The sequence below is a fragment of the Crotalus tigris genome, unplaced genomic scaffold (genome assembly GCF_016545835.1).
Source record: "Crotalus tigris isolate CLP2741 ecotype Arizona unplaced genomic scaffold, ASM1654583v1 scf7180000018137.345827, whole genome shotgun sequence".
Classification (NCBI taxonomy): Eukaryota; Metazoa; Chordata; class Lepidosauria; order Squamata; family Viperidae; genus Crotalus; species Crotalus tigris.
Window position 1 is genome coordinate 1 of NW_024096843.1, and position 23520 is coordinate 23520.

At 40.3% G+C, this 23520-nt stretch overlaps 1 protein-coding gene across 2 annotated transcripts in view; it reads left to right on the forward strand.

Annotated features, from left to right (window-relative positions):
• Nucleotides 1-12805: 12805 nt before the first annotated feature.
• RPAP3 (RNA polymerase II associated protein 3) overlaps nucleotides 12806-23520 on the forward strand; it is a 64800-nt gene continuing 54085 nt past the window's right edge. For both annotated transcript variants that reach the window (XM_039348336.1, XM_039348337.1), the window contains exons 1-4: nucleotides 12806-12923; nucleotides 13992-14119; nucleotides 21368-21489; nucleotides 23365-23435. In XM_039348336.1, the coding sequence (XP_039204270.1) occupies nucleotides 12858-12923; nucleotides 13992-14119; nucleotides 21368-21489; nucleotides 23365-23435 (387 nt within the window). In that variant the 5' untranslated portion in view covers nucleotides 12806-12857. The remainder of the gene's footprint in view (nucleotides 12924-13991; nucleotides 14120-21367; nucleotides 21490-23364; nucleotides 23436-23520) is intronic.

Consider the following 23520-nt stretch of genomic DNA (forward strand, 5'->3'; position numbering starts at 1 on the left):
TGAATTTGCTATTATTTATTTATATAAGTTGTGTTTTTTCCTAATAAGACTTTAAAATAGGTTATCTTTAGACATAGAATTAAATTAGATATAGATACTGATTATTTTTAAATCATTCAAATTTTTATAAATATTCACAATTACTCCCATCCCCTATAAATGTAGAATTCTGTAAACAGAAAGCATGAATACAATTAGTCACAGTTTAATGTCAAAGGTCACATTTTATTGTATTGATAGCATAAATACTTGCTTTCTAATGAACAGAAAAAAATCAAAATTTTACATTTGTTTGTTTTAAACTTAAAGGTATATGACATTGCTTTTTATATCAGTTGCTAACAGTATAAATTTTCATTCTAATCATATTTTTTCTGTTGAAACTATAGACATAGTGCCTGTTGATAAGAGATATATAATAATTGTATTTTAACCAATTCTCTTTTTTTAATTTCTATATGTTGTAATTAGGAAACTGTATATCATAGCATAACTGGTTTGTATCTCAGCAATATGTTCTTTTTCTCATTTTCCAGTTGGGTTTGCATCTTTTCCCCTGCTATTTGTTATTTCCTGTTGTTTAACAACAAGTGTGTATTTTCTTTGTGTAGTTTTCATTCTGGAAGAGCTGTTGCTACCATTTTCACAAAACTAACTTCCTTCCTTCCTTCCTTCCTTCCTTCCTTCCTTCCTTCCTTCCTTCCTTCCTTCCTTCCTTCCTTCCTTCCTTCCTTCCTTCCTTCCTTAATCCAGACAAGTCTCTAAGCAGTTTACAGAACAGTATAAACATCAGAGTAAAAACATGAGTAAAAGAAAACAACAGGACCCCAAGGAACTACCATGAGAAGCCAGACCCATAGCAGGAGGGGCTCTTCATCACAAATCTAGTCCCCTGATTCTGTGGAATACTCAGGTTTTAATGTCTTTCTGAAAGCAGAAGAATCCATTGGGCATCAGGTACTTGGAATTGAGCAATGAAATTAGACAATCCTTCCTGTAAGATCTGATGGCAACTCTCATAATCTATAGCCAAATGAGAGTAATCTCATTGTGACAAACTCAGCTGTTAATAGCTTTGTCTGTCAAATCATGTTGTGTGTGTTCTGAGTCAAAAAACAGGTCTAATACAATGGTACTAATATGAATCAGGATCAGAATGATGTCATAGCATGCATGGACTTCTAGATTGTTTCCAAACTCACCCCAGAGATGTTAAATTGAAAGCTGCCAAAACTCCAAAATAGTATTGTCAACCAGCTCTCTGCCAAGCATACCTTTATGGCTAGTGTTGTAGGCTGCATATATGATTTGGAAGACATTGCTTCAGAATGAATGTGTCAGAATCCAATTATATTTCATCTTTAATTATCAAATATAGAAACTCCCAATTCTGCCTTCTCTGGATTCTGCCATAAGAGGGAGAGAAGGGGGAGAACAAAGGGGCTTTATGGCCCTCACTTCCTTCAGTATAGGAGCTGAATGCTGAATGTGTGTTTATTGTAACCTCAAAGCGTTAGCACCAAAGAACCTTACCATAACAAAGAAGGGTATTTGCCTTTCATGTAATTTATCTGAAGTCTCCATCCAGACGGAAGAAAGAAAAAAGGGGGTGGAATTGTGATACCTGAAACTATCACTGGAAGGGGGGTTGATTGGGTGGGACTACTGGGGAACCCCTTAAAACCTTGAATGGAGGGCTTGGACCCCAAGTCCTGTCTAGCACGCCTGCAACCACTTCTTCTTAATAAAGGATTCCTGTTGGAAGAATTATTCCAAGAGTTCTGTCTTCTTAAGATGCAAAGTGGAGTGGGTCCTTACATTAGACAGGACTTGCAAAATTAATCCACCTGGAAGGGAGACCCTTGCCGGGGGATTTTGCAAAAATTTTACCATGGCAGACAATGGAGCAAGAGAGGGGGAAAACTCCCTGGAAAGAAAGCCGCTGACCCAGTTGGAACCTTGCCAGATGTTGGGATCCGAGAGGTCAGATTCCTCAGGAGAAGAAGTGGTGGAGACATGGGACCACAAGCCTTGCTGGTCAATGGGCATTGGAAAGAAAAGTGAGTGGGGAAAGGAATCAAGAAAGGTGACCCTGAGACAGGGACCAAGCAACCAGAATGGAAGCAGGAAATGGAGAAATCCCTGCACGCAAGTGAAGAGGGAGGAAGCTGGGCACCGTACTCAGACTGGATCCTAGAGAAAGCTATTGACCTGATGAAGAGAACTCTCAGCTCCCTAGGAGAGGAGAATCCTGAGCCCTACAGCCGCCCCAGCTCCTGAAGCCGCAAAGGAAGAAACACCGAGGGGGACGTGGAACCTGCAACCCCGGGGACAGCTACTGATCCAGTAGCCCCCACCCCCTACTGGACCACAGATGGCAACCTGGACGGAAGACATTACCACCAACAATGAAGGCACCGATCCATTCCAAGACGTCCACCGTTGGAGGTGAAATTCAAAGGGGAGCCAACACGCTTGGGGTTTTTCCTAACCCAAGTCCTCAGCTACATGGAGGAATACGGGCAGGACATTCCCAGCGACAAAGCCCGCATCAGGATCGTGCAATCTGCCCTGGATGGACCGGCTGCAGATTGGGTGGTGAACTTGCATGACTCCAATGCCCCAGAACTCAGTAACTTCAACCGTTTCATGTCCTCTCTGAGAAGACGATTTGAAGACCCCCTGACTGATCGCAAAGCCCATGAAAGGATAAAGACGATGAAGCAAGGCAAACGCCCGGTGGCTGAATATACACAAGAATTCCAGGCCATTGCCAGCAAACTGAATTGGCCAGAAGACATCCTCCTTAGCCATTTCAAAGACGGACTAAACTATGATCTATATGACGCTTGCCTGCCCCGAGGGCACCCACAACGACTTGAGGAATGGTACGTCTTGGCAGAGGAAGCAGAGATGGACATATTGAAGAGGCACCGCCAAGGAAAACAATGGAGCCGCCCCCCGCCTGAGCTGACACACCAACCGGTGAAATCATCGGATACAGCCAAGAAGCAAATGGGGTGTTTCAAGTGCGGAAGAGAAGGGCATCGAGCTGTAGAATGCCGCTCAAAGGCCCCCCAGCACAACCCAGACAGATCCCCAATCAACAAATCGGGAAAGTCTTCAGCTAAGCCAAAAGAAACGGCCATGAGAATGATGGAAATTGCAGAACCCCCCACCTCTGCTCACCAAGGGGAAAGAACTCCAGCCTACACCACAGGGCCGCTGGATGCCTCAGATGACAGCTCGGAGGGCAAACCCCTGGTAAGTGGATGCATCACACCCATCTTCAAAACAGTGACTATATTAATCCCCCCATGCCCGAAGCTGTGAAGGTGAAAGCCTTAATAGACTCTGGCTGCACCCGCTGCCTCATTAGCCCAACACTAGTGGGGAATCTGGGCATCCCATCCAGGAGACTGGAACAACCAATCTCATTTGGCCAGTTAGATGGATCCATAGCAGGGAGGTGCCAGCTACCCTAGCCACTCTACCAATACACCTCTCCCTGGGCAAACATGAAGAGGACATAACGTTTGTGGTGACCCCAGGTATGGAATGCCCAATGATTCTAGGGATGGAATGGTTGAAAAAATGGAACCCCTGGGTAAATTGGAGGACAACAGAAATCAAATTCCCGAAGGGGGACCCTATGGACTCAAAACCCCAGGGAAGGCTACCAGAATCAGAAGTAGAAAAAGCATACCATAGCGATACGGAAAAAAGTCATTCAACAGAATACCATAGGAATATAGAAGACCTTGCTGAGTCCTTCAGTGTCGGAGAGGGCGAATGAGCTTCCCCACCCCTCCACCGAAGAGCCCACCATACTGTACTTATTGAATTCAACACAGCCCGGGGCGTGCTGAACTCCTCGAAGCCCATATTAATAGCTCACATGCGAGCCCAAAGGAGAATGTGATGCAAATGGGACGCAGAGATTTATAAAAAAATTACCCTAGATATGGGTTGCTTGAGCCACCCCTGGCCTAAAATGGCTTGCCCGGCCCTTATTTATGGGAGTAGAAGATGAGAATGGGTTCTTTACTACGTTTTTCATGCGTGGATTCTAGGCCCTGAATACAATCAGTGAAAGCAACCTATACCCTCTGCCCCCTCATGAAAGACATGCTGTCACACCTATCGAAAGGGAAAATTTTTTCTAAACTAGACTTAAGGGAAGCTTACTATCGAGTGAGAATCAAGGAAGGGGACGAATGGAAGACTGCATTTAACTGCCCCATGGGTTGCTATCAATTCAAAGTCTTGCCATTTGGATTACAAGGGGGCCCTGCAGTCTTTATGCAATTAATCAATGACGTTCTAAGGGAGCACCTGTTTAAGGGGGTCCTTGTTTACTTGGACGACATTCTTATCTTTACTGAAACAAAAGAGGAACACGTTAACCTTGTCAGAGTGGTTTTAAAGAAGCTGCGAGCCGCCCACCTATATGCCAAACTCTCAAAAGGCTAATTCCACCAGGAAAGGATAGACTACCTAGGTTATCGCATATCCCCCCAGGGCATTGAAATGGACCCAGAGAAAGTCAAAGCAGTATTAGATTGGGCACCACCCCGCACAAGAAAGCAACTACAAAGTTTCCTGGGCTTTGCAAACTTTTACCGCCAATTCATCCCCTCATTTGCCCAGATAGCCTTGCCCCTCACTAACTTACTAAAAATGAAGGAAGCATCCTCAGTAAAACCTAGCCAGCCACTAACATGGACAATGGAGTGCCAAGCAGCGTTTCAGAGACTAAAGAGACTTTTTTCTGCCAAACCAGTACTAATGCACCCAGACATGGATAAGCCCTTTGTAATACAGGCAGATACAAGTGATGTGGCCGTGGGGGCCTTTGCGATTTACAAAAAATGATGATGCAGTATTGAACCCTGTGCATATACATCCAAGAAAACTCCGGAAACAGAACAGCGCTGGCCCGTATGGGAGAAGGAGGTTAGGGATACGTTGGGCATATACTCCACGTGGAGACAGTTCTGGAGGCAACCAAAAATCCCCTTCCAGGCTTTGGTGATCACAATAATTTAGAAGAAGCCCTGAAGAACTCCCAGGAAACTCAATCCCAACAAGCACGACTGGTCCCAGCATTTCACAGTTACAATTTAAGGCTCCAAACCTTTACCGGAGAAAGAACTATTCCTGGCAGATGCCTATCGGGCATGCCCCAACTATAACAGCGCTACGAACCACAGACTCCTAGGACAATTAATGGCAGAGTCACAACTGGCAGCACCAGTAACCACAAGAACCCAAGCCAAATTAAAACCACAACTGGACAGCCAAAATGGAATTGAATTCAGAAAAAGTTTGGAAACAGATGATTGGTTCCAGAAAAACAAAAATGTGTGCACAATGAAAGACGGGTTGCCTTGGATAGGGGAAAAGTTATATATACCAACAACTCAAAGAGTAACTTTCATGCACCTTGGCCATGACACAAAATCAGCAGGGCATTTTGGATTTGTAAAAACTTTACATTTAATTAAACGGCAATTTTGGTGGCCATCCATGAAAAAGGACATTGAAAGTTATATAGCCAGTTGTCCAAAATGTGCCACGGCAAAGAGGTTGCAAGGGAAAGTGCCAGGACTATTGCAAACAGTGACAAGTCCCTCAGCCCCCTGGAGAGAAATAGCCATGGATTTTATAGTGGAATTGCCAGAAAGCAATGGGAATACTGCGGTCTGGACGGTCACGGACTTGTTTTCCAAACAGGTGCACTTTATCCCTTGCCAAAAGATTCCCACTGCAAAAGCCTTAGCAAAACTTTTCATCCAACACATTTACAGATTGCATGGGGCACCCCAACGCATCATCTCTGACAAGGGGGTGCAATTTACGTCTGCATTTTGGAAGGAATTTTTATCCCTCTTAGGAACCACTCAGGGACTGACATCTAGCCACCACCCTCAAGGACATGGGGGGACTGAAAAAATGAACTCCGTACTTAAGCAATATTTAAGATGTTTTCTTAGTTTCCAGCAGACCGAGTGGGCGGACTTACTCCCTTTTGCAGAAGTTGCCTAGAATAATGCAGTCCACTCCAGCACAGGTTACACTCCTTTTCAAATAGCCACCGGTCAAAGTTTCAACCCCATGCCAGAATTAACCCCAAACGAACCAACGATCCCCCCTGAAAGAATGGATGGAGAAACTACAAAACACCTGGCCAATAGTCAGAAAAGCACTAGATGAAGCTAGGCAGGCATACAAAACACAAGCCGATAAAAAAAGGGTTGAGCCTACACCATTCATTATAGGAGAAATGGTGTACTTATCTACAAAATACCTAAAGTCCCTACAGCCCTGTAAAAAACTTGGACCAAAATATATAGGACCTTTTCCAATTAAAAGAATCATAAATCCAGTAACAGTAGAATTAGAATTACCCCAAAATCTCAGGCAAATACACCCAATTTTTCATTGCAGCTTGCTGAAAAAAGAGAGCATCAGTCACCTCTACGGCCAAAAATCCCCCCACCACCACCTCCACTCATGGTGGAGGGTGAACAACACTTCGAAATAAAGGAAATCCTTGATTCTAGGAGATATCATGGAGCAACTCAGTACCTAGTTGCCTGGAAACACCTCCCTCCCTCACAAAACGAGTGGGTCCATAAACGTCATGTCAGAGCCCCGAAGCTATTGAAGAAGTTTCACACAGAGTATCCTAACAAGCCTGACTGACTTTTATACCTGCTTTGTTTTCTTTCAGGTGGATCTCTCTTATTTTTAAGAGGGGCCGGATGTCAGAATCCAATTATATTTCATCTTTAATTATCAAATATAGAAACTCCCAATTCTGCCTTCTCTGGATTCTGCCATAAGAGGGAGAGAAGGGGGAGAACAAAGGGGCTTTATGGCCCTCACTTCCTTCAGTATACTTCTAAGGAGCTGAATGCTGAATGTGTGTTTATTGTAACCTCAAAGCGTTAGCACCAAAGAACCTTACCATAACAAAGAAGGGTATTTGCCTTTCATGTAGTTATCTGAAGTCTCCATCCAGACGGAAGAAAGAAAAAAGGGGGTGGAATTGTGATACCTGAAACTATCACTGGAAGGGGGGTTGATTGGGTGGGACTACTGGGGAACCCCTTAAAACCTTGAATGGGAGAGCTTGGACCCCAAGTCCTGTCTAGCACGCCTGCAACCACTTCTTCTTAATAAAGGATTCCTGTTGGAAGAATTATTCCAAGAGTTCTGTCTTAAGATGCAAAGTGGGGTGGGTCCTTACATTAGACAGGACTTGCAAAATTAATCCACCTGGAAGGGAGACCCTTGCCGGGGGATTTTGCAAAAATTTACCATGTCAGACAATGGAGCAAGAGAGGGGGAAAACTCCCTGGAAAGAGAGCCGCTGACCCAGTTGGAACCTTGCCAGATGTTGGGATCCGAGAGGTCAGATTCCTCAGGAGAAGAAGTGGTGGAGACACGGGACCACAAGCCTCGCTGGTCAATGGGCGTTGGAAAGAAAAGTGAGTGGGGAAAGGAATCAAGAAAGGTGACCCTGAGACGGGGGACCAAGCAACCAGAATGGAAGCAGGAGATGGAGAAATCCCTGCACGCAAGTGAAGAGGGAGGAAGCTGGGCACCGTACTCAGACTGGATCCTAGAGAAAGCTATTGACCTGATGAAGAGAACTCTCAGCTCCCTAGGAGAGGAGAATCCTGAGCCCTACGGCCGCCCCAGCTCCTGGAGCCGCAAAGGAAGAAACACCGAGGGGGACGTGGAACCTGCAACCTCGGGGACAGCTACTGATCCAGTCGCCCCCACCCCCTACCGGACCACAGATGGCAACCTGGACGGAAGACATTACCACCAACAACAGAGGCACCGATCCATTCCAAGACGTCCACCGTTGGAGGTGAAATTCAAAGGGGAGCCAACACACTTGGGGTTTTTCCTAACCCAAGTCCTCAGCTACATGGAGGAATACGTGCAGGACATTCCCAGCGACAAAGCCCGCATCCGGATCGTGCAATCTGCCCTGGATGGACCGGCTGCAGATTGGGTGGTGAACTTGCATGACTCCAATGCCCCAGAACTCAAGTAACTTCAACCGTTTCATGTCCTCTTTGAGAAGACGATTTGAAGACCCCCTGGCTGATCGCAAAGCCCGTGAAAGGATAAAAACGATGAGGCAAGGCAAACGCCCGGTGGCTGAATATAACCAAGAATTCCGGGCCATTGCCAGCAAACTGAATTGGCCAGAAGACATCCTCCTTTGCCATTTCAAAGACGGACTAAACTATGATCTAGATGATGCTTGCCTGCCCCGAGGGGACCCACATCGACTTGAGGCATGGTACGTCTTGGCAGAGGAAGCAGAGATCGACATATTGAAGAGGCACCGCCGAGGAAAACAATGGAGCCGCCCCCCGCCTGAGCTGATACACGAACCGGTGAAATCATCGGCTACAGCCAAGAAGCAAATGGGGTGTTTCAAGTGCGGAAGAGAAGGGCATCGAGCTGTAGAATGCCGCTCAAAGGCCCCCCAGCCCAACCCAGACAGATCCCCAATCAACAAATCCGGAAAGTCTTCAGCTAAGCCAAAAAAAAAAAAAACGGCCATGAGAATGATGGAAATTGCAGAACCCCCCACTCCTGCTCACCAAGGGGAAAGAACTCCAGCCTACACCACAGGGCCGGTGGATGCCTCAGATGACAGCTCGGAGGGCGAACCCCTGGTAAGTGGATGCATCACACCCATCTTCAAAACAGTGACTATATTAATCCCCCCATGCCCGAAGCTGTGAAGGTGAAAGCCTTAATAGACTCTGGCTGCACCCGCTGCCTCATTAGCCCAACACTAGTGGGGAATCTGGGCATCCCATCCAGGAGACTGGAACAACCAATCTCATTTGGCCAGTTAGATGGATCCATAGCAGGGAGGGTGCCAGCTACCCTTACACCTCTCCCTGGGCAAATATGAAGAGGACATAACGTTTGTGGTGACCCCAGGTATGGAATGCCCAATGATTCTAGGGATGGAATGGTTGAAAAAATGGAACCCCTGGTAAATTGGAGGACGACAGAAATCAAATTCCCGAAGGGGGACCCTATGGACTTAAAACCCCAAGGGAGGCTACCAGAATCAAGAATAGAAAAAGCATCCATAGGAGAGGAAAAAGGATTAACAGAAAGACCAGAGGAATATAGAGACCTTGCTGAAGTCTTCAGTGAGGAGAGGGCGAATGAGCTTCCCCCCCACCGACCCACAGACTGTACCATTGAATTCAAGCCTGGGGCAAAACTCCCGAAGCCCAGATGATACTCCATGAGCCCAAAGGAGAAGGAGGAAATGGAAAGATTTATAAAAAAAAACCTAGAGAGAGGTTTCATTGAGCCAGCCAAGCCTAAAGTGGCTGCCCCGGTCCTTTTTAGAGAGAAGAAGGATGGCTCCGTACGTTTATGCGTGGATTATAGGGCCCTGAATACAATCAGTGAAAGCAACCTATACCCCCTGCCCCTCATGAAAGACATGCTGTCACACCTATCGAAAGGGAAAATTTTTTCCAAACTAGACCTAAGGGAAGCTTACTATCGCGTGAGAATTAAGGAAGGGGACGAATGGAAGACTGCATTTAACTGCCCCATGGGGTGCTATCAATTCAAAGTCTTGCCATTTGGCTTACAAGGGGGCCCTGCAGTCTTTATGCAATTAATCAATGACGTTCTAAGGGAGCACCTGTTTAAGGGGGTCCTTGTTTACTTGGACGACATTCTTATCTTTACCGAAACAAAAGAAGAACACGTCAAACTTGTCAGAGCGGTTTTAAAGAAGCTGCGAGCCGCCCACCTATATGCCACACTCTCAAAATGCGAATTCCACCAGGAAAGGATAGACTACCTAGGCTATCGCATATCCCCACAGGGCATTGAAATGGACCCAGAGAAGGTCAAAGCAGTACTAAATTGGGCACCACCCCGCACAAGAAAGCAACTACACAGTTTCCTGGGCTTTGCAAACTTTTACCGCCAATTCATCCCCTCATTTGCCCAGATAGCCTTGCCCCTCACTAACTTACTAAAAATGAAGGGAGCATCCTCAGTAAAACCTAGCCAGCCACTAACATGGACAATGGAGTGCCAAGCAGCATTTGAGAGACTAAAGAGACTTTTTTCTGCCGAACCAATACTAAGGCACCCAGACATGGACAAGCCCTTCGTAATACAGGCAGATGCAAGTGATGTGGCAGTGGGGGCTGTGCTATTACAAGAAACTGATGATGCAGTATTGCAACCCTGTGCATATACATCTAAGAAACTCACGGAAACAGAACCGCGCTGGCCCGTATGGGAGAAGGAGGCTTATGGGATACGTTGGGCATTACTCACGTGGCGACAGTTCCTGTAAGGCAACAAAATCCCCTTCCAGGTATGGACTGATCACAAAAATTTAGAAGCCCTGAAAACTCCCAGGAAACTCAATCCCAAACAAGCCCGCTGGTCCCAGCATTTTCACCAATTCCAATGTAAGCTCAAACATTTACCAGGAAGAAAGAACTTCCTGGCAGATGCACTATCTCGCATGCCCCAATATAACAGCGCACGCACCACAGACTCTAGACCAATAATGGCAGAGTCACAACTGGCAGCGCCAGTAACCACAAGAACCCAAGCCAAAATAAAACCACAACTGGACAGCCAAACTGGGATTGAATTCAGAAAAAGTTTGGAAACAGATGAATGGTTCCAGAAAAACAAACATGTGTGCACAATGAGAAACGGGTTGCCTTGGGTAGGGGAAAAGTTATATATACCAACAACTCAAAGACTAACTTTCATGCACCTTTGCCATGACACAAAATCAGCAGGGCATTTTGGATTTGTAAAAACTTTACATTTAATTAAACGGCAATTTTGGTGGCCATCCCTGAAAAAGGACATTGAAAGTTATATAGCCAGTTGTCCAAAATGTGCCACGGCAAAGAGGTTGCAAGGGAAATTGCCAGGACTATTGCAAACAGTGGCAAGTCCCTCAGACCCCTGGAGAGAAATAGCCATGGATTTTATAGTGGAATTGCCAGAAAGCAATGGGAATACTGTGGTCTGGACGGTCACGGACTTGTTTTCAAAACAGGTGCACTTTATCCCTTGCCAAAAGATTCCCACTGCAAAAGCCTTAGCAAAACTTTTCATCCAACACATTTACAGATTGCATGGGGCACCCCAACGCATCATCTCTGACAGGGGTGTGCAATTTACGTCTGCATTTTGGAAGGAATTTTTATCCCTCTTAGGAACCACTCAGGGACTGACATCTAGCCACCACCCTCAAGGAAATGGGGGGACTGAAAAAATGAACTCCGTACTTAAGCAATATTTAAGATGTTTTCTTAGTTTCCAGCAGACCGAGTGGGCGGACTTACTCCCTTTTGCAGAAGTTGCCTAGAATAATGCAGTCCACTCCAGCACAGGTTACACTCCTTTTCAAATAGCCACCGGTCAAAGTTTCAACCCCATGCCAGAATTAACCCCACACGAACCAACGATCCCCCCTGAAAGAATGGATGGAGAAACTACAAAACACCTGGCCAATAGTCAGAAAAGCACTAGATGAAGCTAGGCAGGCATACAAAACACAAGCCGATAAAAAAAGGGTTGAGCCTACACCATTCATGATAGGAGAAATGGTGTACTTATCTACAAAATACCTAAAGTCCCTACAACTGTGAAAAAACTTGGACCAAAATATATAGGGCCTTTTCCAATTAAAAAAATCATAAACCCAGTAACAGTAGAATTAGAATTACCCCAAAATCTCAGGCAAATACACCCAATTTTTCATTGCAGCTTGCTGAAAAGAGAGTATCAGTCACCTCTACGGCCAAAAATCCCCCCCCCCACCACCTCCACTCATGGTGGAGGGTGAACAACACTTCGAAATAAAGGAAATCCGTGATTCTAGGAGATATCATGGAGCAACTCAGTACCTAGTTGCCTGGAAACACCTCCCTCCCTCACAAAACGAGTGGGTCCATAAACGTCATGTCAGAGCCCCGAAGCTATTGAAGAAGTTTCACACAGAGTATCCTAACAAGCCTGACTAAATTTTATACTTGTTTTGTTTTCTTTCAGGTAGATCTCTCTTATTTTTAAGAGGGGCCCGATGTCAGAATCCAATTATATTTCATCTTTAATTATCAAATATAGAAACTCCCAATTCTGCCTTCACTGGATTCTGCCATAAGAGGGAGAGAAGGGGGAGAACAAAGGGGCTTTACGGCCCTCACTTCCTTCAGTATACTTCTAAGGAGCTGAATGCTGAATGTGTGTTTATTGTAACCTCAAAGCGTTAGCACCAAAGAACCTTACCATAACAAAGAAGGGTATTTGCCTTTCATGTAGTTATCTGAAGTCTCCATCCAGACGGAAGAAAGAAAAAAGGGGGTGGAATTGTGATACCTGAACCTATCACTGGAAGGGGGGTTGATTGGGTGGGACTACTGGGGAACCCCTTAAAACCTTGAATGGGAGGGCTTGGACCCCAAGTCCTGTCTAGCACGCCTGCAACCACTTCTTCTTAATAAAGGATTCCTGTTGGAAGAATTATTCCAAGAGTTCTGTCTTCTTAAGATGCAAAGTGGGGTGGGTCCTTACAGCTATCTTTCTGCCACTGATACAACTATTTCTATACAGTATTTTTATTAAATTTATATGCCGCCTTTCTCACTATCAAGCGACTATAAAGACTATATATCTGCAGAGTTCTTACGTATCATATATTTACTTATGTTGCTTCCTTGTTACATTATATATGCATAAATTTAAATTTCTCTTTTCAGGATAAGATACTTGAAGAACTTGATAAGGAACATACCACTCATGACTCAATGTCAGATTCCGAAGAAGATGGAATTCGCATTGATACAGAAAAAGCTCTTGCTGAGAAAGAAAAGGTTATTTTTAATTTTTTAATAGACCCATATTTTTTCTTCTAATGCTCCCTAGGGAACAGGATATATTAACCTATATAAAAATGTGTATTCTAAATCTCTAATTGAGAAGATTTTTTTCTTTATATTATGCCTTTACCTGTGAGGTGGTTTGGGCTGAGAGAGAGTGACTAGCCCAAAATCACCTACCTGCCTTTCATGGTTAAGTTAGGACTTGAAGTCATAACCTCTCACTTTCTAGTCTGGTGCCTTAACCACTACACCAAACTAGTTCTCAAGTTTCAAGTTCTTATACTGTTCAGTTATATGAATTTTGAAACCAAGTCTGGATTTTAGTAAAACCAAAAATATGTCTTGCTGTTCCTTAGTTTTTCATAAATTTTTTATTCATATTATAATGTGATTGCCTGTGTCTACGGTTACATTAAGCGTCTTATTATTTTTTTCATAAGATTTCAAAATTGTCTATAATAAGTAGTGTTCTAAATCAAATTAAAGAGCTGTTTGGAAAAAAAATTAGAATATTTTACAATGCAGTAGTGACCATGATTTAATATCCCTATATATCTATGTCTTCTTTTTGTTTTTCTTCTACCATGGGTTTTGTAGATCCTGAAATTTATACACTTGAAATTCTAAAAAATATTCCTTCTTGAATCTATCTAAGTGATGATCAAAACTGGTTGATATGTTTTCATTGCCATCTGATCTATCTGTTAGAATAAAGCATGAAAACTAATATGCATTATTATGCATCTTAATGTTTAAAAAAGTAAGAATTGGAAGATGATAGATTGTGAAATATATTGGCCTTCTGTCTTTTTCCAATTTTGTATCTAGTCCTCTTTATTTTATCTTTAAAACAGTCTCATGAGTTAGGTTACAGTGAGAAAGTAATAGACCAAGCATCCTTAATGAGTGGTATTCTTCCTTTCATTTGTCTAGCTCTAGCACTTGAAAATAATTCTGTTGGTTAAAAAAATAGGCAAGCATTGTTTCAAAGACACCAGAAAAAGAGAGTAAGTGTTTGTAATATATTCATCTTACTGTTTATCACATTTGTTTTAATAGGGCAATACTTATTTTAAACAAGGAAAGTATGATGCTGCAATAGAATGCTATACAAAAGGAATGAATGCAGATCCTTACAATCCAGCTTTACCTACTAATAGGGCATCTGCCTTTTTTCGGCTGAAAAAGTAAGAGTTTGTTGACTTTCATCATATTTTACTTCAAATATAATTAATTGCAGAGGGTACTGAATTTTCACATATGTTTTATTGGGATACGTTTACCACAGAAATTTTGTCTTGCTAGTTTTAACCTTATAATTTTTTAAATTCTTTGAACATTTTAACTCTTTATAACAAAAAGCAAGATTGTTTTTCCTGTTGGAGGGCAGTGCAAAATAGAGTGCTATGTGAAGAATGCAGAATGTACTACAAGCAAAGAAAAAAAGCTTTTTAAAAAATATATGTGCTTTATGAAGAATTACCTCATTCCTGATGCATTTTTATTGCACATCAAATTTCACCTCAGTGATGCTCAGGGAAATGCATTTTAAAACTCCCATTTTAGTATTAAAACAATTCCATGAAGTGAGGTAGAGGTAGACCAAGTGATAATGATAGACCCCGTGAATTTAATGCCTGAATAGAGTTTGAACAATTTGTGCTTGCATTCTGTTTTCCTTTAATTTGGGCTCTGGACAAGAAAACCTCTCTATCAAACAGACAAAATCTGGAAAGTTCGCTCTAGGAAATCATTCTTCACTCTTGTTACTTTTGTGACACTGTTACTTGGAACAGTGCTAGATAAAAGAAGGGAATCAAATTTCTTTGTTTTCTGCTATTTATCAGGTTTCTTTCCATGCTATTTTTAGGTTTTGGAAAACAAGGATCTTTTGCTAATGTTGTGTTAATTTTGCTTGTTAACAGATCTTTTTAAATCCTTCACAATCTTTAGTGTATAACAGGTAGTCTTTGATTTATGATGATCATTGAATGGCAAAAAGATGCCCATTTGGGAGAATGGATTCGGATTTAAGACCACAAGGTTTGCTTAACAACTGCATAAAATGGTTGAAAAAGTTGGGTCTGGTCATGTGGTGTCTTGACTTACAACTACAATGACTTACAACCAGGATTCTGGTCCCAATTGTGGTCGCAAGTTAATGACTACCTATATACTGAAATATTGTCCATAAGTGTCACTTCTGCAACTAACACTGCTGTTTGATAAAGTAACTTCTGATTTTTCAAACTGACTTTGACATCTAGGATTCCACAAATTATGTAATGATCAGCATCTGATTGAAATGAAAAGTAATAAATTAAAAATTGGGAACCATGGGGGCCGCAGTTTACCCACGGGCCACAGAGAGCACTCCACGCCAGTTGATCTTGCTGCTGGTCATCTTTCTTTACTTTTACTTGTCACAGCATTACAGCCTGCCTAAAATATCACTAATTCCAATTTGTGTATTAATCAGGTTTAAAATGGTTAACCATAAACACAGATCATGTGAAATTCACCAAATTTCCTTAGATTTGCATAGTAGGTGAGGAATATGGCCAGAGCTAGCCTTTATTTCCCCACACATTCTCGGATTCTAAATTAATATTTTTGGAACCTGAAAAAAGGGTTAATATTTATTTTTTCTTTCCTAGTAGGAAAGAAAAATTCTTTCCTAGTAGACCCTAGACATACTTAGATATTATATCTTATGAATTTAGTCTAGAGGTTCATATAAACATCCTGTTTTCTCTTTTATTACCTAGTAACCTCATTTTATTTCAAATAAAGGAATTGATTACAAACTAAATTGAAGCACCAGCATCCTATCTGTGGTTGGCTGGTGCTCTCCTTCCCAAAATTGGACCGCCAATGTGAGAATTTTTTTTTTACACAGTCCTTCCAATGTACAGTAGTACACTATGTCTTTCAACAGCCTTGATAGCTTATGAAGTTAAGAATAGAAGTTTGTTTTAAGCTTTTCTCCAATTTTTCATTGATGGCTTTGAGAAATAATATGATGGATCTAGCTAAGGTCTAGCTAAGATAATGGATCTAAAACACCCAGGTCCAAATCCTCCTCTATGGTAACTTGCTAGATAACTTTCGTTCCATTGGGGGACCTTGGAAAGGTCCTTGCTCCCTGTAGGGGCAACGAGGGGACCTCCTGTTTGATCGTGGGAGGGTGGCAGCCCTTTCATTTTGATCCAGGAAAGCCCTCCAAACCAGCGGGGGAAAGACCGGCCATACCAATATGGTCAGTCACTAAGCTGCTGACAGCCAAAGTCAAAAGCATCACCAAGCAGCTTTAAAGCAATGTGGATGAAACTGGGTGAGACCTGATCCTCTCTTTAAGATTTTAAGTATTTTTTCCTGTAAAAACTGCCCAAGGTATTTTTCTCCCTGTGAGGAGAGATGGAAGGGAATTTTTACTCCACCCTCTAAGAAAAGTGGCAACTAAATACCCAGGGGAAACAGAGCAACTATAAGAACAATTTTAATCTAATTGGGTATATATTCTTTTGAAACTTGGGGACTAAAAGTGTTCCTTTTCTCATTGGAGACGTTTGTTTTTTATTTATTTTTTTAAAAAAAGACATGAAAAACCACCATATAAATTTTGGACTTAAAAAGCTTAAAATGGCATCGGTGACATCTTGTGGCAAAGTATGGTATTACAATTTGTTATTGCCTAAAAGAGACTTGGCTTGAAGCCCAGACTTCAGATAAAATTTCTTTGACCTTGACAGTTATCACCTGTGAAAAACTCAGCTGTAAAGAACGGACTTCTGGGCAGCATATCTGGCCTGCTTGAACTATGAATGTAAACTTTTACTGACTCTCAGAGCTATACTTGGGGAATTGCTTTCCTATTTCTTTATATGAGAAGCATATGTATTATACGAGATTATGGAACATCTTGGACTATAAACTCTTACTTGATAAACAATTTCTACTATAAAGACCACCTATAACATGTGAAATAGATGTCCCATACCCAGCTACAAAAGAAGAAAAACTATTTTTAATGTTTTAACGTTATAAAGTCTTCAACTTAACATACTATTAAGAGGATATGGATGAAGTTCAGGAAAAATTCTTTCCACGTTGAAATCAATACACAAAACCATCCTTTCAGCTTGTGACGAAATAAGAAGCAACATGAAGGAACAAGATGCCAGCTTAAATATACAAACCCAAATCTTGACTACAACCAAAGAACTAATAATGCAGAAAATAACAGGAAAATTGGAACAACTAAACACCAAGACAGAGGATCCAATTGACCAACAGACCCAGCCAATAGAAAAATCAGAAAAGGGAGTGACAACATTGAAACTGGAGAAGACTTTTTACAAAAATCAGAAGAGATTTGAGGAAAAGAAGAACAGACTGAATGGAAGATAAACATATCAGGACAATTGTGGGAAATTGGAGTAATAGGGAGGCGATCTAATGAATAAAAATGGGCTCATTCTTCCAAAAAAACTTCAACTAAATGGTCTTTCTTATTCCAAATAATATATATAATAATAGAGGGAGAACTATTTGATGAATCAAAGGCACTGACTTGGAAGGTTAGCTGGCAAAGGAAGAAAGACAGAGTAAGGCTGAAGAAAATAATGGCTTTGATTTATTATTATTATTTTTAATTTTTATTAAGTACAAAGAAAAAAAAGGATTAAAAACATTGAACATGGTAAATCGTCTTTGACTGACATCTCAGTCCATATTGTACATTAATTACATATAATATACCTATATACAACTATACATTTCTAGTCTCTATCTCAGTTTATCTCTTTACTGTGACCTCCAGTTTTTCCCTCCATCTATAAAATTTATTCCATATTCGATAAAATTCCATTTCTTCCTGATTTTTTAATCTTTTAGTTATCCTACAGTATCTAGTTCTGCGCAATACATAATTTTCTTTATTAGTGCTTCCCCACTCGGTACTTCCATTGCTTTCCACTTTTGAGCAAATAGTATCCTTGCTGCTGTGACCACATGGATAATTAAATATGTGTCCTCTTTATTTACATTTTTCTCTAGTATTCCTAATAGTAATGTCTCCGGTTTGTATTGAATGTTTTGCCCAGTCCCAGACCATACACCAGTACACCTGTGCTTCTCTACATGTCCACCATACATGAAAACAGGTGCCCTTTTCTTTTTTACATTTCCAACACATAGATGAATATCCGTTATACTTTTTGGCTAATCTGGCCGGAGGGAGATGCCATCTGTAAACCGTCTTATACAGATTTTCTTTATATGATGTCGCCACTGTGATTTTGTTATTTTGTTATTTTGTTATTCGCTCCCATCCTTGCTGCCATTGATCCATATTTATATTATATCCTACCTAGAGCTATTGCCCATGTCACCATTGTTTCTTTAACCTGCTCCTCATATAGCTTATGTTCAACAGGTGTTTATAAATATTCTTTATTTGTTTTTTTCTCCGGGCCTAGCAGTATTTTATCTAACCCCGTATCTTGTCTGTTAATTCCCCATTCTTGCTTATCCTTCATGTATCTTGCTTGTATCTGGAGATAAGACCACCACTCCATGTCTATTCCTTGTTGTTTTAGCTCTTGTTTTTGTTTTAAATAACCTTTTTCTGTCAAGATGTCTTTATATATAATAGCTTTGTCTATCCTGTACAAATTGGGGTATGTGACTGCCTCCAATGGCGATAGCCAGGCTGGGATCTTTGTGTAATATTGATGTTTAACTATATTCCAGCTTTTTATTAATTCTTGCCGAACCTTATGTCTTAAAAAAATATTGGTGGTTTCTGCTTTGCCCCATCCATATGTGAGCATGCCATCCCTGCTGGAGGTCATAACCCTCTGAATGTAAACATCTTTTATTTTCTAAGGTTATCCAGTCTCTAATCCATGTTAGGGCCGCTGCTTGGTAATATAGCTCCCAATCTGGGAAACCTAAACCTCCCCTCTCTTTGGCATCCTGTAGTGCCTTTAATTTTATTCTTGCCTTCTTACCAGACCACACAAATTCTAAGGTTAATTTATTCAGCTCCTTAAAAAATTTCTTGTCTAATTGAATTGGAATATTCTGAAACAGGAATATCATTTTAGCTAAGATGTTCATTTTCACTGCAGCAATTCTCCCGAGTAATGAGAGATGTAAATTTTTCCAGCGGTCTAAATCTACTTTTATATTCTTGACCAATTTGCCATAATTGTCTTCTTTAATTGATGAGCAGCGAGCTGAAATAACTATCCCTAACTATTTTAATTTGGAAACTACTTGTATATCTAATTTTGCCTCAAGGTTTCCTTTTTGTATGTTAGTCATGTTTTTTGTGATAATCTTTGTTTTGTTTCTATTTATTTTCAAACCTGCCAGATCCCCATACTCTTCCAATATTTCAAATAATTTCTGGCCTGATTGTTCTGGGTCTTCTAATATAAATGCTAAGTCGTCTGCATAAGCTTGAAGCTTGTATGTTTCTTTCTTGATCTTAAGTCCTTTAATCTGCTCTTCTTGTCTTACTACTCTAGCAAGAATTTCTAATGTATATATAAATAACAATGGCGAGAGAGGACATCCTTGTCTTGTGCCTTTCTGTATGTTGAATTTATCAGTGGCCTCTCCATTTATTATGATCTGGGCCTTTTGTTCAGAATATATTGCGGTTATCATGTTTAAAAAATTTTCCCCAACATCCATTGATTTTAGTTGTTGGATCATAAATTGCCAATTAACATTGTCAAAAGCCTTCTGTGCATCAAGGAACAGAAGTGCCACTTGACGATTGCTATGCGATTCATAAAATTCAAGGATGTCTAAAATTGTTCTTATATTCCGCTTAGTCTACCTGTTTGGTAAAAAGCCATTTCGATCCGAATGTATGAAATCAACTAGGTATTTTTTGAATCTCTCTGCCATTATTGAGGCAAAAATTTTATAATCAGAATTCAATAATGATATAGGTCTATAATTTTGTATCTGTGTTTTTTCCGCTTCTTCTTTTGGAATCAATATTATATTTGCCTCCGACCAGGACTTAGGTATTTTAGCATAGGTTAATACAGCGTTGAAAACTTCTAGTAGGTATTGATTGAGTGCACTTTGTTGTTCTTTATATAGTTCCGCAGGTATTCCATCTGGACCAGTCGCCTTATTGATCTTTTGTTTATTTATAGCCCTGATTATTTCAGCCATTCTTATTTCCTCATTTAACATAGATTTTATTTCCTCCGGAATCTTCGGTATGTCTACCTTCCCTAAGTATTCTATTATCCTTCTTACATTTCCCCCCTCATTTCTCTTATATAATTTTTCATAGTATCTTTGAGCTTTGATTTATTAGAGGGGATACTATATTACTAATTAGAGGGTTGAATATGGTGGAAATTAGATAACTTTTAGAAAATAAAGTAACATAATTGAATAGCTAAGATGTGTAACAAGACTATTAGACTTTGGTATGAAAAGGGAAAAAGGAAGAAGTTGAGATAAGGGAAACTTTGGTCACCTAACATAAAATATTTGGAAATCATAAATAACTTATGTTTTTTTCCCTCTCTTTTTTGAATATTGATGAGAAATTAAAGTTTATGTATAGGCTAAAAAGTATTGATAAATGTAACAAGAATGTTTTAGTTGAAAATAAGAATTCTGTTTGCTCAATATGAGATAACAGATATTACTAGAAAAAGAGAGGGAGTATTTTAGCTTCCAATATTAGACCTAAACTAAAAAAAAATACGTATATTACTGAATTATTAGTTAACCCAGACAACACATATAAATAGTTTTGACTTATTAGAAAGGATACTGTATTATTAATTAGATGGTTTAACATGGTGGAAAACAGATAACTTTTAGAGAACAGAATAAAACTATAATCAAATAGATAAGATGTGTATTTAGAATATTAGACTTTGTTATGAAAAGGGAAAAAAGGAAGTTGAGATAAGGGAAACTTTGGTCACCTAAATATAAAATACTTGGAAATCATAAATAACAAATGTTAATTTGAATATTGATGGGAAATTAAAGTTTGGGGAAAAAAAAAAATAACAGAACATTGATTGTGTATCAGGATTGAATGCAAGCACAATTAAGATATGCATAAGCTAAAAATTATTGATAATTGTAACAAAGATGTTTTTATTTAGTTGATAATAATAAGAACTGTATTAGCCTAATATGAGATAGTAGATATTAAGAGGAAAAGTGAGGAAATATCTGGTGCTGTTACATGAGATTTATAATAAATATTATGCTATTGAATTATTGATTAACCCAGTCATCATGTTACTTTTTAAATGCTCAATTGTAAAATGAGACAATTAATAAAATATTATAAAAAAAGAATTCGTATCTGGGCTTGTGCTTTTATTAATGTGTTTTTAATGAATAAGTATTTTAATAACTATACAATATCATTTCAGGTTTTCTGTGGCTGAATCTGATTGCAGTTTAGCCCTTGCCTTAAACAAAAATTACACAAAGGCTTATAGCAGAAGAGGGGCAGCTCGCTTTGTCTTGCAAAATTTTAAAGGTGCCAAAAAAGGTACATGTTGTGTATAATGCATTCCTTTTTTTGTTGTGTTATGCAAAGCTTTTGATTTATAGAGTATATATTGGAGATGATCAGTACTACTTTCCACACACTGTTGTTTCTCTAATCTCAGCATAGAAGAATTTGGCCAATAGGCAATGTTCTTACAGATTGCCTAAGAGTTTTTCTTGTGTTATTGTGGGAAATATCTGTGGTTTAAAAATTTAAATACTAATATAATATGCTTTGTCTGATTTTTGTAGAAGAGACAATAGGCCAGTGATGGCGAATCTTTTAGAGACCGAGTGCCCAAAAACCGGCCTGCCCCCGCTCTGCCCTCCCACAGGGCCATTCACCACAGATCGCCCAGGCAGCCTTGCAGTGCCATGGCGGCCACGCCCTCTGCCTGCACCCCGCAGCATCATCTGCATGTGATAGGGTGCTAGGGAGGAGTCTTGCCCCTGCTGCCCGGCTGCCATGTGCTTGGCTGCGCTGCTCCGCGTGGGCCGCGCCTTGGTAGAGCCTCTCCTCCAGGAAGGCTGCTGGTGAGGAAGGGGTTGCAGGGGGAGGCAGGGCAACAGTACGTGTGCCCACAGAGAGGGCTCCAAGTGCCACCTCTGGCATGCGTGTCATAGGTTCGCCACCATTGCAATAGGCTATGTTAATAAATGGATAACATAAAATGAATTGTGGCCATTTTCAATCAAAATTAAAACAAGTACATACAAGAGTTAGTTTCTAATACTGTAGAATATAACTATAATACTCTAGACCAGTGGTTCTTAACCTGGGCGATATTGCCCCCCAGGGGGCGATTTCATTTTTCAGGGGGGCGATGGAACGAAAAGGGGCGATGCGGGGGCAAAGGAACGAAAAGGGGGCAATATGAGGGCGATGGAGTGAGAAGTTTTGGGGACACTTTTGAGACTTTTTCGTACAGTGAATCATTGTATATCTGTCGTACAAAAACATCAGATTGCTCGCTATTAGTGGATTGAATTGTGTTTTCAAATGTTCCTCCAGCTAGCTTCAGTACAGAATGCTGTACATATGTGAATATGCATTGGCTTCGTTTTCAAATTTTTGTTGTGCTTTGTAAAACATTTTGTGTGTCTCTTTGTATTGTACTTTTTTAGCGTGCACTCCAGTTTGATATTGTATTTTCTTTGTGTCTTTTTAATTCTTTTTACAGTGTGCATGACTATATATACTTTCCTCGAATCTTAATTTAGTTTCAGAGTTTTCGTCTTGAAATTCTTAGTTCCTGCATTGCGGTTTGTTCTTGTGCCCTTTTTATATTTCTTTTTGAGTCTTAAATTTCACTTGTAATTCAATCATTAAATGTTACTATTTTTCTTTTCAGGCATTTCACTTTCTTGCAATTGAATTTTGTTTTCAGTGGTCGTTACATTTAAGTGTCTTGAACAAATAAGATAATAATGAAATACATGTATCACGAAGTTTGGGAATAAAGTGATGGGTAGCACCAAAATTTTTCACAGTTGAGATAAAGACTGGAAATAAATTATTTGCATCGATATGTCCTGCTGACAATTTTAAAGAAAACAAAAAAAAAATGTTTGCATAAATTGAAGAATTATTTCTTATGAGAGGTTATGTTGGAGGAGGGGGGCGATGACAACTTCCTCATTGGCTCAAGGGGGCGATTCGTTCAAAAAGGTTAAGAACCACTGCTCTAGACAAATAGAATGTATTTCGGGAGTGATTTAATTTATCTAGTTTATCCAGTTTATCTATGAACCATGTCATATTTTATATAAAGAGGCACTACTGGTATCATAACGGAAACCTTATCATTTTCTTTTTTCAAACAATTGCCAATACAATCATAGTTTTTGAAAATTCTACCTTTATATCTTCATGCAGATTATGAAAAGGTTTTAGAATTGGATCCAAACAACTTTGCAGCGAAGAATGAACTTAGGAAAATTGAACAGGTAAAGAACGTCAACCTAATCAATTTGCCAATGGACCTTGATTTTTTTGTAGCTAAATATTTGAAACATAGTTTATATTTTTATA